Here is a 13366-nt window from a genome sequence, read left to right on the forward strand (position 1 = left end):
GGTTGGAGGGGCATGAGGACATGCAGGTGTGGCCTCAATAGACACTGCTGGCTCAAGAACCCAATCTCACCTGCATGAGATGCATGAGCACCTAGAGTGGGATCCACGTGCACAGAAACTCAAGGGAGAACTTCCTTTTTTTAAAGGAATGAAAGTTAGATTCTGGGGAACAACGTCATCCTCAAAACATGTGCCATATGTACATTTCAGCATCGCCCAGTCATGAAAATGGGGATTCAATATTTCCTTTCTCCCAACGTTTCTCTGGTTTCTATGCAGAGCATAAACTCTTGGCAGCAAGGACTGCTTCTCACTACATGCTTGTATGGGCTCCAAACTCAGCTGGGGCATCCTGGCTCTCCAGTAACACAAACACGAATCCCTATAAGCATCTATCATGTTTCCTCTTGTAGGTTTAAAAGCACAGAGTCCTTTCCTTTCTGCACTTGTTGGTGTTCTCCAGCAATTTATTTTTATTTTCCTAGAAAAAAGGAAGCCTCTTCAAAATCACACAGGTGGTTAGGAAAATACAGACAGATAGGGGTACAGACAGGAAGGGAAATGCAAAGTCCCCAGTGCCCCCAAGCAGGACTAGTAGGAAATAGATGTCCTGAAATGAGAGATGATACGATCTGTTGTTTACCTTCTCCTGTGGGTTAAAGTAAACAGATACCAAGTCAGAGGGTCTTTTTTATTTACTAAGTTTTTTTTATTGTGTCTGTTTTATATTCCAAACCCTTCCCCTACAACTCTTCCCTCCCTCACAATAAAACTACTGTGACAAGCCTAGTGTTGACTGAAGTCCAGTCAAAGTAACTCAGTATTAGCTACTGCACCGCTAAGAATCAGAAATCAAATAATGTCCCCTAGAAAATCAAAACAAAGGAACCCACCCGAATGAAGTCTGTCCACCAAATGTGGGGAGGAATACAAGTCCACCAGTGACAGCCCAGCAGGTGTGTCTGTGCAGCTCTGTGTGTCTGAGTATCCATGGGTCTCATTCGAAATTCAAGTGCCAACACAGCAGTTAAGCATGTTCATCCACAAAGGCTTGGTGGTGTTGGTCTGTAGGAGATCTTTCCCACCCACTCCTTACCTTCTCCGACCCCAGCCATCTTCTCAGATCCCACTCTCTCAAGACGCTCAGTGTGGTCTGTCCAGCATGTGGCAATAGGGGAAATTTTTTTTAAAAGGTCTCCCAAAATCATCTCGTATCCTTGAGCATGGGTGGGGGGGAAGGGTGTTGGTCAGTATCCCCCTCTGTCAGTGGTTTCTGTTTCAAATGGGCCTTTAGCTGAAGCTGGTCAGATGATCCTATATACGTTTTGGAAAGCAAGGTATATACTCTATAGGCGTCACCTGCCAATTGCCTCTACAGGAAAATCAAAACTAACATGTATTTTAAAACTAGAATATATATGTGTATATTATATAAGTGTATAGCAGTGTATATTGTATCTACAGACATATACACTTATATATACACACACACATATAGCTGTATTTAGTTAGTAGAAAAAAATTTCTAGCATAACCTTGACCCTTTAAGGAAGACCAAAGCTGAGTACATCTTAATTGTGAGCCACCAAAGCACCTTGAACCAAGAGTGCCCAGTTACACTTGCAGCAATTTTTGGAGATACAGGCCTGTGTCAGAGTTTTGCAAACAATTTGGTATAAAACCAGCAGCCAGCCAGTTTTTTAGGGGGCTGGGGAAGGACAGGAGGATTGCTATTACTCTGATTGTTACTGTTGTTCTGGCACTGTGGCAGGAAGGCCTGCTTTCGTGGGAGCACTGGAAGGAATCGATATTAGAGGGCAGAGGAAGAAGGGGCACACGGGACCCTGTGATAGAAAAAAGGTGAGCGCTCGGCTCTTTTACAGTGAGGTGACCAGAGACACCTGTTAGTCTAAGAAAAAGACAAGCAAAGCAAGAGGAAATATTTGCTCTAGAGATAAAGGCTGCAGCATCTCAGCGCTGTGCACATCCAATGGCTGAAACCTCTCCAGGATTCTAGTTATTGTCCTGTCCCTGCTTGGATTGCCTTACATCAGGAACCCAAGATGTAGCCCAAGGGCCCACAGGATCCGACAATGTCTGATGGTGCTGTCATTGCAGAGTGGAGCCACAGCCAATCAACTGCAGGTTATTATTGTTGGTGAAGTCAAGCAAATGATTTCTGTTCCTCTGGCAGAGGAGAAGCACAGGCCACGGCTGGCAGCATTTAATACACATATTTTACATGATATTAATTTAGATGCAAATCAGGTGACTCCCTCAGGCTCCGGCAGAGTACCAGGGTGACACTCTGTACCACACCATGGGGCTTCCCTGAACACAGGAATGGCAGGATGGAAACTAGCTGGACTCTACCTTTCAACATAATTTTACCCTGTTCTCTTGTGGTTCAAAGCAGAGGTCCCCAGAAGCTGAGATGCTAACACTGAAGGAGGGGAGGCGAATGAACCATTCTCTTCCCACTACTTGCTTTGACTTCCTTCAGCTGGAATGCAAAATCAGCAACAGGCCCCTGAGCATGATTCTAGTTGTGAGGCAGCAGCCATGCTGCTGGTCAGCTGGTAAAGTACAACAGTGACCAGTGAGATGAGACTCGCACCTCCCCTGACCCCAAACACTTTAGCAATACAGATGGGACATAGCCCTGCCCTACCATGATGGACCTGTGACTGGCTTTTTTTCCCACTAACACATCTGTGGGATGGGAAGAAATCAGAAGCTGGAGCCTGCAATGCTGAGGAAGAGAGGTCCTTCCATAGCCAGGTCACCAGGTGCTTCACCTTGTCCAGAAGGAGTCCAAGAAAGGGAAAAGCAAACCGCTTGCCCTTGTGATTCTAATCCCTACGGGGAACTGCATTCGCAATACTGACCCTCTGCCACTTCCTCTGCAATCCACTCAGGACACGAGAAAACCATGGGGGAATCAGAACCTTCCGATGTGCACAGCAAACTGCTCAGGACCTCCAAACCTAGACACTAAAGGCCAGATCTCCAGCAGCTGCAAATCAACACAGCTCTTCAAATGGAGCTGTTCCAAAATACACCAGCTATGGACCTGCTCATGTCAACCTGGGATCTGCGTCTCAACAGGAAAACCTTTTGGTGGCTCTATGGCTGATCATTCACAAGTTCCAGCTCAGGCACACATTGTATCTGTGTGTTACCTCAGTGGATTAAATTTCCTCATTTTCTTTTGCTCCATGTATTAAAATATTCTATAAAATCAAGTGACCAAAAATCTATAGCTCTAAGAATACCTGGTTATCTTCTTTTTGTTTATCGCTAATCACAGTCAAACCTAAAGAAAGAAAGGCAAATAAAGAGAGAAAAAGGAAAGCAATGACTTGTGAAAGTCTGATCAGGAACTGAATTGCATGAGTGACAGAAACTGCTTTGAGAAGAGGTCTTCACAAATTGGAGGGCAGTTTGGATCTGACAGGTTCTAGCTCCTCAGGGAGCACAACAGATTCTTTCCTCCCACCAGCAGTCAGGGAGGGAGCAATGACAGCACTGGCTCCAAACACTAGTGGGTGTGGCAGAGAACCTGAGGACATCTGACGCGGCAAAGTCATGCGCCCAGGAATAGAGCTACACGGCTTCCCAAGAAGTCCAGACCCTCCCCCAGAGAAAGGAAAGACGCTCAGAACAGACTCTCTAGAGGAAAGAGGAGAGCTTTGGCTCAGAGTCTGAGCCAATTCTTGGGGCAAAGATGGCTGGGAAGCAGAAATCAACTTGATGTCCTGGCTCAGGCGTCTTGGTGGCAAATGTGGAGAGCTCTTGGGTTGAAGGACCAGCGGAGGCAGGCTGGAGGTCTGAGGCATGAGCAAAGATCCATGAGAGCCGGAGGCCCTGGCAGGGCCACACTGGAAAGTTCTTGCGGCCACAGGGCTCTTACTAGGAGGACTAAGGCCAGAAGGGGTGTAACAAGGGGAAGCTACACCAGGCTGCTGCAGTGGAGACATAGAGGCAAAAGGTGACCTTTCCTGGTGGCCTAGCGTCCCAGTTGCAGAGCCTAATGCACTTGGTTGGATTTGGCACAGCGCTGAAAGGGAGCCTCCAGAGGCTTGTGCCAGCTGGCTTAAGCTAGAGGATGGAGAACTGGAGGAAGGAGGAGGTTGAAAGTGGTTCATTCCTCCCAAAGTTCCACTTCCCATGAATGGCTGTAACTGTCCCACCTGTGGTGGCCTGGGGATGGTGGGCTGGAATTCGTTGAGAAGATTGCTAGGTGAGTTTGACGAGAGCTGGGTGAAGGAAGTAGATGGAGAGCTAGTGGTGGCCTGCTGAAAGTGGCCAAACCCACTAGGTGGAGTGTTGCTGGAAAGTGACTGCTGCTGAGCTGTCCCTAAAGGAGACCCTGAAGGTGCCTGTTGAAACTGGTTCAATCCCGCTGATGATGTGCCACCCAAGCACTGTTGGCTTGAGCCAGGGGAAGGAGATCCAACCGAGGCCTGATGGAACTGGCCCAAGCCAGCAGAGGCTGTGAATCCTGCCAGCTGCTGGATTTGGAAGGAAGATGATGAGGGGGTTTCAGCTCCTGGAGTGTGCAGCTGGGACGGCGTGCTGGATGGAGAACCTACAGCAGAAGGACCAGCGGATGGTATAATGGACTGAAGCCTTTTCAGTTGTCTTGGTGTCTGGCTGGACGGCTGCCCCAAGGAACCCAAGACAGACAATGGAGGACGGAATATAGCCGTCGGGAGGCGTGGGTGGTGGGTCAGAGCTATTGCTACTGAAGTGGTGGCAGCTGCAGCTTGCAAGGGTGCCTGGATCAGTGGAGTCCAGATAACAGGGGTTGGTGTGGAAGCTGCAGCTGCAGCTGCGGCGGCCGCAGCCTGGACATTGTGAGCACAGTGTGCCATCTCTCTGTCATGCTGCACAATCTGCTGGATGATCTCGTTCTCCTGGTAGTTGAAGACACCAGAGTTGAGGTCGTGCTGGACTTTATGCAGCAGAATGGAATTTTTCTTACCTGTAGAAAAAAGGGAGCGAGGAATAATCAGTCTGATTGGTAAAAGCAAGGGGGAAACTTTTCAGCGGGTATCAATTGAAGGCCACTGCCTGCACCTCCCAGTTCATTTTAGGGCCACATTATCCCATTCTCATTTGTTCCCTCAAATGGAGGTGCCATGGCACCTTTGTGCCAGCCAATAAGCTCACATACACTACATCCTCTAGCCAAGTAGTGTCCCATAAGATCTTGCCTCATGGGGCATGAGAAGTCTTGCTCACCCAGGGTTTTAAGGGACCAGGTCAGGGCAGATTAGCAAATGGCTTTTTTTGTCTGGAGGCTATTATCTTGTGCTTCAGAATCTCAACTTTCATTTAAAACAATTACTCTGTAGTGCTGGTGGTTGCAAAGAAAACACCAAACATATGAACCGAGTGTAACTATGTCAGTGATGTCTGCCTGAGCCTGCAGAGAGCCTGAAACAATAGCTCTGCCTCATTCACCTCAATGGATTAGTTTACTCTGAAGTCTAATGGCAAAACTTTTTAAATATAAACATTATTAACTATTTCACCCCTGATCCAGTGCTGAGGGATGATTTTGTAAAGATCTGCTTTCAGCGGTATTTTATTTTGGTATCTCATGTGGGTGGTTTGTGGGTGGATGTTGGGTAAGTACTCCTACTCCAAACCCCAAATTCTATTCCTGCTGCATGTTCCTCGTGCTGCCACCACCCTGGATTCCTTTGAATTGTATAATTGTAAGACTGGGAGGGACCTGGAGAGGTCATCTAGTCCAGTCCCCTGCACTCATAGCAGAACTACATATTATCTAGACCATTCCTGACAGGCTTTCAACAAACAGCTCCTGAAGTGGCAGCTGGACCTTTCTTCTCACTTGAAGGAAATCCAAAACAGAGGCCAAGGTTTAGTGGAGTTTCCTGGCCATTGCACGTTCCTGCAGTTTTCTGGAGAAGCTCAACATGTTCTCAGGATGGAACAGTACCTGATAAAACCCAGCTGCAGAAAGGCAGAAGCCATGCATGCCACACACACAATTTGGGATTTTCTTGAGTAAATTTCCTCTGGTGAATGGTAAGTTATTTTCTGCAGCAGGCCTTTTATTAACACTTTTCTAGCTAATGCTCAGCACTTCTGTAGCACCTATCAATCTAGAGTATGACAGCGCTTGACTAATTTCAAGTGATTTTGCATCTCAACAACTCAGTATGGTCACTATTATTGTCCCAATATTTTTTACAGCTGGGTAAACCAAGGCACGAAGAGGTGAAGTGGTTTGCCCTAGATTACACAGCATGGCAGTGACAGGACCCAAGAGCGCTGAATCCCAGCCTCCTGCGCTAAATCACTGGACATCCCTCCTTCATATCCAGTCTACATCTCATTGCACCTACTGGGTAGTGAGACATGGTGAGTCAGATCCTCAGCCTTCCTCCAGTGCAAAGCAGCCATCAAGCCTGATGAACTGTGTCCCTGAGGCATCGGGGAACCCTCCAATGGAGCAGAACTGTCAGAGAATACTCTAACTCACCCCCATCTCCTGTATCTCGGTACAGGGGGCATTCCTAGCAGAAAGGGGGCATGACTGAGCATTCCTACATCCAAGCAAACCTTGGCTGCCACAAAGGGGCTGGGAGTGGCCTGGCATAAGTTAGAGTATCCCAGAGGCTGCTGTATTCTATGCTGGGACCTGGACCAGCCCCCAGCCAGCCCAGGTATTGGGGGAGTGCATAAGGTGACCTAAAGCCACCTCCACCTGGCTCAAGCATAGTGGATGATCTGAATAGAATGAACAGAGACACTGCACAGCACACTGTGCTGGGTGCATACAACTTCTAATCATTAGTCACTGTGCATTACCTTGCAGGACTAAGGAAGAGACAATGGAACCTCCTCCTTGCCTTGGAGGTTTTGCAAAGCTGTCCAACCATTGTTTGGGTTCACAAGAACATCCTTCCCCCATGTTCTCCATCATTTAAGCCCATGTCCATTTAGGGTAACCAGACAGCAAATGTGAAAAATCGGGACGGGGGTGGGGAGTAATAGGAGCCTATATAAAAAAAGACCCAAAAATCGGGACTGTCTCTATAAAATCGGGATATCTGGTCACCCTATGTCCATTTCCCCTTTAAAGGTGACTGTGACATTTAAGTTCTCTCTAGACCCTTTCCCCCAGACTCTCAAAGCACTTTACAAACGGTAAGGAATCAAGGGTGAAATCCTGGCTCCACTGAAGTCAATGTGAACTCTGTCAATGGAGCCAGGACTTCACCCTAAGCCTCACAGTTTCCCTAGCAGGGAGGTAAGCCAAGCAAGTGCTTCTAGCTGAGAGGAAGTCTCTGTGCACTAGGGACAGAAGAACTCTCCCTCCCTAAAGGCTCTGCTGGCTCAGGTGAGAGTTCTCTGTGCAGCAGATTGCCTGCCATTATTGTTTCATTAATGCCTGGTAAGTGGAATTCCAAACCAACCAAATTTTAAGTTCCAGCTCAACTTTCAGCCTTGCAGTATAATATTACCCAACACTTTGCCCTTTCCAAGTGTTGCAAAATTCAGTGACAAAGTTTGCCTGGTCCCGAAATGTACCAGGGGTTGCGGGGAAACTTCAAGTGACTAAAGAACAGATCTGAGCCATGAGTGAGGGTGTTGTGTGGAGCCCTTTCACCAGATCACAGCACTATAGGCGCCGACTTCTACTCCCGCCAGTGGGTGCTCGACCCCTCCCTCTGTCCCCAGCCCTGCCCCTATTCCAACTCCTTCCCCAAATCCCTGCCCTGGCACTGAAACCGCCTCTTCCCCACCTCCTCCCCTGAGCGCGCCATGTTCCTGCTCCTCCTCCCCTCACCCCCCGGAGTGGCCAAACAGCTGTTTGGTGGTGGCCAGGTGGGAAGCACTGGGAGGTAGGCAGAGAAGCAGGGATGTGGTGTGCTCAGTGGGGGAGAGGAGGAGGGAGTGAGGTGGAGGGGAGAGTAGCTTGGCTGCTGCTGGTGCAGAGCACCCACTAATTTTTCCCCATGGGTGCTCCAGCCCCGGAGCAACCATGGAATCGGTGCCTATGCACGGTACCTTCTCAATAGAAGAAATGTCTGATGCATCAGAATTTAGTTGTATCCTCAAAGCCTAATGAAAATGAACTATTCTGTTACAGCATTACTGCATGAGGAATTGCTGCTCATAGGAGTTTGTATCATATCCTTAACAAACTGGCTTCAATTAAATCCACCACTTGACTTTACAAGGGCAGTCCACACTCCCAGCTGATGCCATCCTGAAGATATTAGAGTAGCTGCCTGTGGGGCTCCCTTTAGCTTTTGTTTCTTGGTTCTGGTAGGATTTGGAGGGCTCAGGTTAGTCAGTAGTAACCTGCGTGCAGCACTCAGGAGTGCGCGTGTGCATGGCAGCTTATCTTGAGGCTGGGGTTCAAGGTGAGCATACAATAGCATCCCAAGGCGCCAGCCAGTTTGGATTAAATCAAAAGCAATATTAACCTTCCTCCCAAACAAAAGTTTCCTCAAGCTCCACACCATTTCGTTAACTTTCTCATTCTGTTTCAGTGCCCCAGGTTCCTGCCTGCACTTTCAGCTCCCATCCAAAACCAGGACTGACAAACACCCTTCCTCCCAGAGGGTTTGCAGAATTTGAATTAGACACAGGCACAGTATGGTAGATTGGATCTGTAAACACCTTCCATTCTGAACTCTGGCACCACAGCCACCTCGCATCTTCAGAATTAAAGAATGTCGGCATAATTAATGCCAGACAACAAAGTTTATGGAAAATAGGGCTTGTCAGATAAACTTGTCATCATTCTTTGTTGAGATCATTATTCCAGATTAACTTTCACATGTAGACAAAGTTCTAAGGATTTGACCTAGTCCCACATAACATGCTGATACAAATATTTAGCACTATAGAAAATCAATGCAACTGGTTAACCAACAGACTGCAAAAAGTAATTGTAAGTGGGGAATTGTCACCCAGTGGGGATGCTTCTAGTGGGATCCTGTAGGGAATCTGTTCTCAGCCCTAGGCTATTCATTACTTTTATCAATGACTGGGCAGAAAATATAACATCACTGCAGGTAAAATTTGCAGAGGACACAAAAATTGGTGGAGTGGTAAATAACGATGAGGACATACCTTTAATACAGGCCAACCTGGATCTCTTGGTAAGGTGAGCCAACATGCAGTTTAACACAGCCAAATGCAAGGTCATACATCGAGGAACAAAGAATATAGGTCACCCTTATAAATTGGGGGACTGTATCCTGGAAAGCAGTGAGTGAAAACGAGTTACGGGTCACGGTAAGTAACCATCTAAACACGAACTCTCAGTGCAGTGCTGTAGCTAAGAGGAAGAATGGGATCCTTGGATGCACAATCAGGAGCAGGGAGCTGGTATTATCTCTGGCCATGGCACTGGTGAGACCATTACTGGAGACTGTGCCCCATTTTGGTGTTCATACTTCAAAAAGGACGTTGAAAAGCTGAAAGGGTGCAGAAAAGAACTACAAGAATGAGTCAAGATCTGGAAAAGCTCCCATAGAACGAGAGCGACTGCTACACGTATCACCAGGACAGACAAGACCTGTCTTTTTTACACCAGTGCAAAATAGCTGTGAAAAGCTACAATTTGGCTTTGGAAGTGTTTTGCGCTGGTGTAAGTAGCTATATGAGCTGCAGGCAGTGGAGAATCAGACCCTGTATGCTTCCATCATCATTCAAATCTATGCAGGACAAGAGTGTGGCCACTTCTGGGATGCAATGGGACAGCTCTTCAGCAGTGCACAGCAACACAACACAACAGTTCTGGGGAGGATGTAAACAAGAACCTACCCAGTTGAAATTGCAGGGTAGGAAACAACATGGAATTACTCAAGCAAGAATTTGGCTAACACGCTAAGGATCAAAAGGGTATGTCTGAGAGGGCAACACCTCAGGTTTGTAATAATGAGTTTTCTGGAATTACAGGTGCAAATTCCAGCTAGGGGCACAAAGAGCTCTCCCACACAGTTGCAAGGCCAGGGTGTGGAGAGGGAGATATGAGGTGGGGGAGTGCCTTCAAGGAGACAATCAAACTACAACCCCATGGCTGAAAGTTAGTAGCTCTGTGGATATTGTATAGTGGATTTCTTTATCAAGAAACTGGGCTGAGGAAGCCTAGAAGTGAGAAGAGATGGAAGGAGGAGGAGAAGAAGCTGGTGTGATTACTGCAGCCTCCCCAAGAGTGCTAGACCAGCATCTGCTTTGTGATTCCATCGTCACAGCAAACGCCTTGCCTCACTCCTTCATCCTGTGTCAACCGCACCTGGTTTCCAGTTTGCTCTTCTGGGCTTGAGCCTCCTCTGACCTCAGACACACCTGCCCTCACTCCACAGCAGAACGCTGGGATGTTAAGGATTGTTGCCCAGGTAGATTGAGAGGCAGGAGAAGGCCCCAACTGTTCAATGCCTGCACTCTGTGACAGCAGTATAGCGACAGCTCTTACTTCACAGTACATTCAATACATCCTTACTCTCTGTGAGCCGAGGCCCCCCTGTATTCACACCCTACACACTACTGCAATAATACTGGTATACAATATGCCGTGGAAGGTATCATATGAAAGCTAACAACATGCTGGTTATTAATATCATTGTAAAATGCATGTGTTAACCTTACATGTGAAGTTATGAATTCCCTCTGTATAATGTTACTAGAACATAGTTTAAGTCAAAGACAGTCTAACCTAGGTAAAGGTGATAGAGGGGTCTGCCCCAGACAAAGGAAGGGAGGTTTACCTCAATTTACATATTAGCTGTAGACAAAGCTGCTATCAGCTATCAAAGCTGCTAAACCAGTGGGCCTTATTGTGAGGTGGAACACAAGAGATAGAGAATTAACATGGCTCTGCACCCCAGAAAGACAGAGGAGACTGAGTTCCCAGGAGGCCTTCCTGACATGTAACACAAAGACATCCCTTTGGGGAGACAAGGAAGAGAGAGAGACGCCATCTCAATCTTTCACTTTAAGGAAACAAAGAAATTGAGCGCTTTCATGTCTGTGATAGCTCCTGGCCAGGCTGGAAAGGAGATGTGGTGAGAGAAACCATCTTGCACAAAGACTGTATCTTGCTATATTAAGTTTCAGATTTTAGATACGTATTTTCACTTTTTTTTGCTTATAGCCAGCTCTACCTTTATCTTTTACTTGGTATCTCTTAACCCATGCTCTTTTGTTAATAAACTCATTTTACTTTTACCATAAACCAGTTCAGGGTGGTGTTTGAAGAGAACAGTGTAATAACCCCAGTTCAATTAATAAGCTGTGATGTACTGACTCTTTAACAGAGCAGTTATCTTCTGCGACTGCATTATGATATGGGGCTGTGCACTGCAGAGAAACATCCCTGGGGCACTAAGATGCTGGAGTTCACTGATTGTAACTACTAAGTGAAGTCTGGGCCGGAAGAGCCTTGAGGAGTTGGCTGGAGTGGGGAGGCAGACAGACTGGTGTGGCAGGGAGCTGGCACACAATCTAGTTACCAGCAAAACTCACTTCTGTTGAGGCAGAGAGGTAACACACTGGCACGCAGCTCTGGGCGCCCCAGCAACATGTTATACCCTCACACACCTTTCCACTGACCCATCTCTCCTCTGACCATGTGTGCGGCCCATTGGCTGTTTCCAGAGGGGCAGCCCCATGCAGTGTCAGACCATAATAGGTACAGGGTGATGTCCTAGTTGAGGAAAGATGGTTTCCTGACAATTTAACTAAAGCCATGAGTGAAACACAAGCCAAAGCTGGAGCAAGGCAGGAGAGAGGAGTTTCCTAGGGAGATGTGTCTGCAATGACTTTTTTCTTCCTTCTTTCTTTATTAAACTGCTCTCACTACAGATCAGTCTCTTTGCTCTGGATTTATTGTCATTTCACCTGCCTTGAAATGAGATCTGCAAACATAGTGATGAAAGGCTGATTAATTTGGCTTCTCTAAGTAGCTCTGTGTAATCCGAACTGTAATGCTATTCTATACCACAGTTTTGTTCAGTGAACCACAGTAGGATGCTTGGACAGAATAATCTATTTTCCTCTCATTTCAGTGCTGGAAGCACAAAGCCGGTGTGATGTCAAGACTTTATCCTTCTAGACCTTCTGTCCATCCGACACTACAGCGATGATCATGGCATAAGAACTGATATAACATATAGAATACACACTTGTTCCAGTTTGACTTCTAAACCTGAATATGCAGAACTTCATGGCAGCAGCAGTAATCAAACTCAGATCCTCCCTCTCCAAAAAGCACAGCTTCTGGCCACTTGAGTAGAGGAGACTCTTCACTAGGTGTGAGTAATATAAGATCTCTGACACATAGTTGAGCAGTTCTGATACCATCCAGTAGAGGACAGTGGTGCACAAAGATACATGAGCCGGTTTATTAAAGTTGCATTAGCAAAGATATGGACACACCAGTGGTGCATCATAATTAGATTGCACAAGCTCTTTGGAGCATACACTGTGTTGGTGTTCTGTACAGCACCTAGCACAAGGGGATCCTGGTCCAGAACTGGGGGTCCTAAGGCAGCATTTCTCAGATGTGGCCACCATAGCCTCATGAAGCCACCAGGGGCTTTTCTTGTGGCCACGGCCTCCTTGGCAGTGATGGTGGGGGAGGGCAAAGCAGCAGCCCCTTCCCAGGGACCACCAGCAGTAGTTGAGCCCTGCCTCCCTCTGGAGAGACACAAGCTGGAGAAGCAGGCAGCCAGTGAGTTCCCCACCTTCCCAGGGCCAGTGGGGTCAGGCATCAGCCCTTGGGTGGCAGGCTCCAGCCACAGCGCTTCGGGCTCTGTCCCTAGGCCCTATCCCCTGGACATGGGGCTTCGGGCTCCATTCCCTGGCTATGTGGTGATGTGCTCTGGCCCAAGCTCACCCCCCATCAGTTCTGCCCCCTTCCTGCCTCCTCCAGTGCCCCATCACCTGTGGCCTCTGCTGCCTCTGTATCACTTTTCACAGCACGCTTAGTAACTAGCACATCTTTAAAAAAATTTTTAAAAGGGCAAAAGAAACAATAAGAAAAAAGACAAGAATGTTCAAGGCACCTTATTTGTGTTTCTATTCTCTTTAGGTCCAATAAAGAATAGAGACAGCTGTACACTTTTTTATTACTGAGTCTGAGAAAAAACCACATACATAGATAGATTACAATGATTTGGACATGTAGATGTGCATAATTATTTGTTTTTCCTAAAGCTAATTAAGTATTTTAAGAAAAATTGTCAGATCAGCCACCAGCAAGAGTTGGTGGCTGCATTCTGTTGTGAGAACCCCACAATACAAATAATAAATAATTGTAGTAAAAGACGAAAGATTTATATGGACAGAAGAGAAAGCTATGGGTTCCACA

The 13366-nt window shown here is 47.0% G+C and overlaps 1 protein-coding gene across 1 annotated transcript in view; it reads right to left on the minus strand.

Moving 5' to 3' along the window:
• Nucleotides 1–726: 726 nt before the first annotated feature.
• HCN4 (hyperpolarization activated cyclic nucleotide gated potassium channel 4) overlaps nucleotides 727–13366 on the minus strand; it is a 179751-nt gene continuing 167111 nt past the window's right edge. The window contains exon 8 of the mRNA XM_030578700.1: nucleotides 727–4987. Coding sequence (XP_030434560.1) covers nucleotides 3426–4987 — 1562 coding nt within the window. The 3' untranslated portion in view covers nucleotides 727–3425. The remainder of the gene's footprint in view (nucleotides 4988–13366) is intronic.

This window comes from Gopherus evgoodei, chromosome 10 (assembly GCF_007399415.2).
Source record: "Gopherus evgoodei ecotype Sinaloan lineage chromosome 10, rGopEvg1_v1.p, whole genome shotgun sequence".
In the NCBI taxonomy this organism is placed as follows: Eukaryota; Metazoa; Chordata; order Testudines; family Testudinidae; genus Gopherus; species Gopherus evgoodei.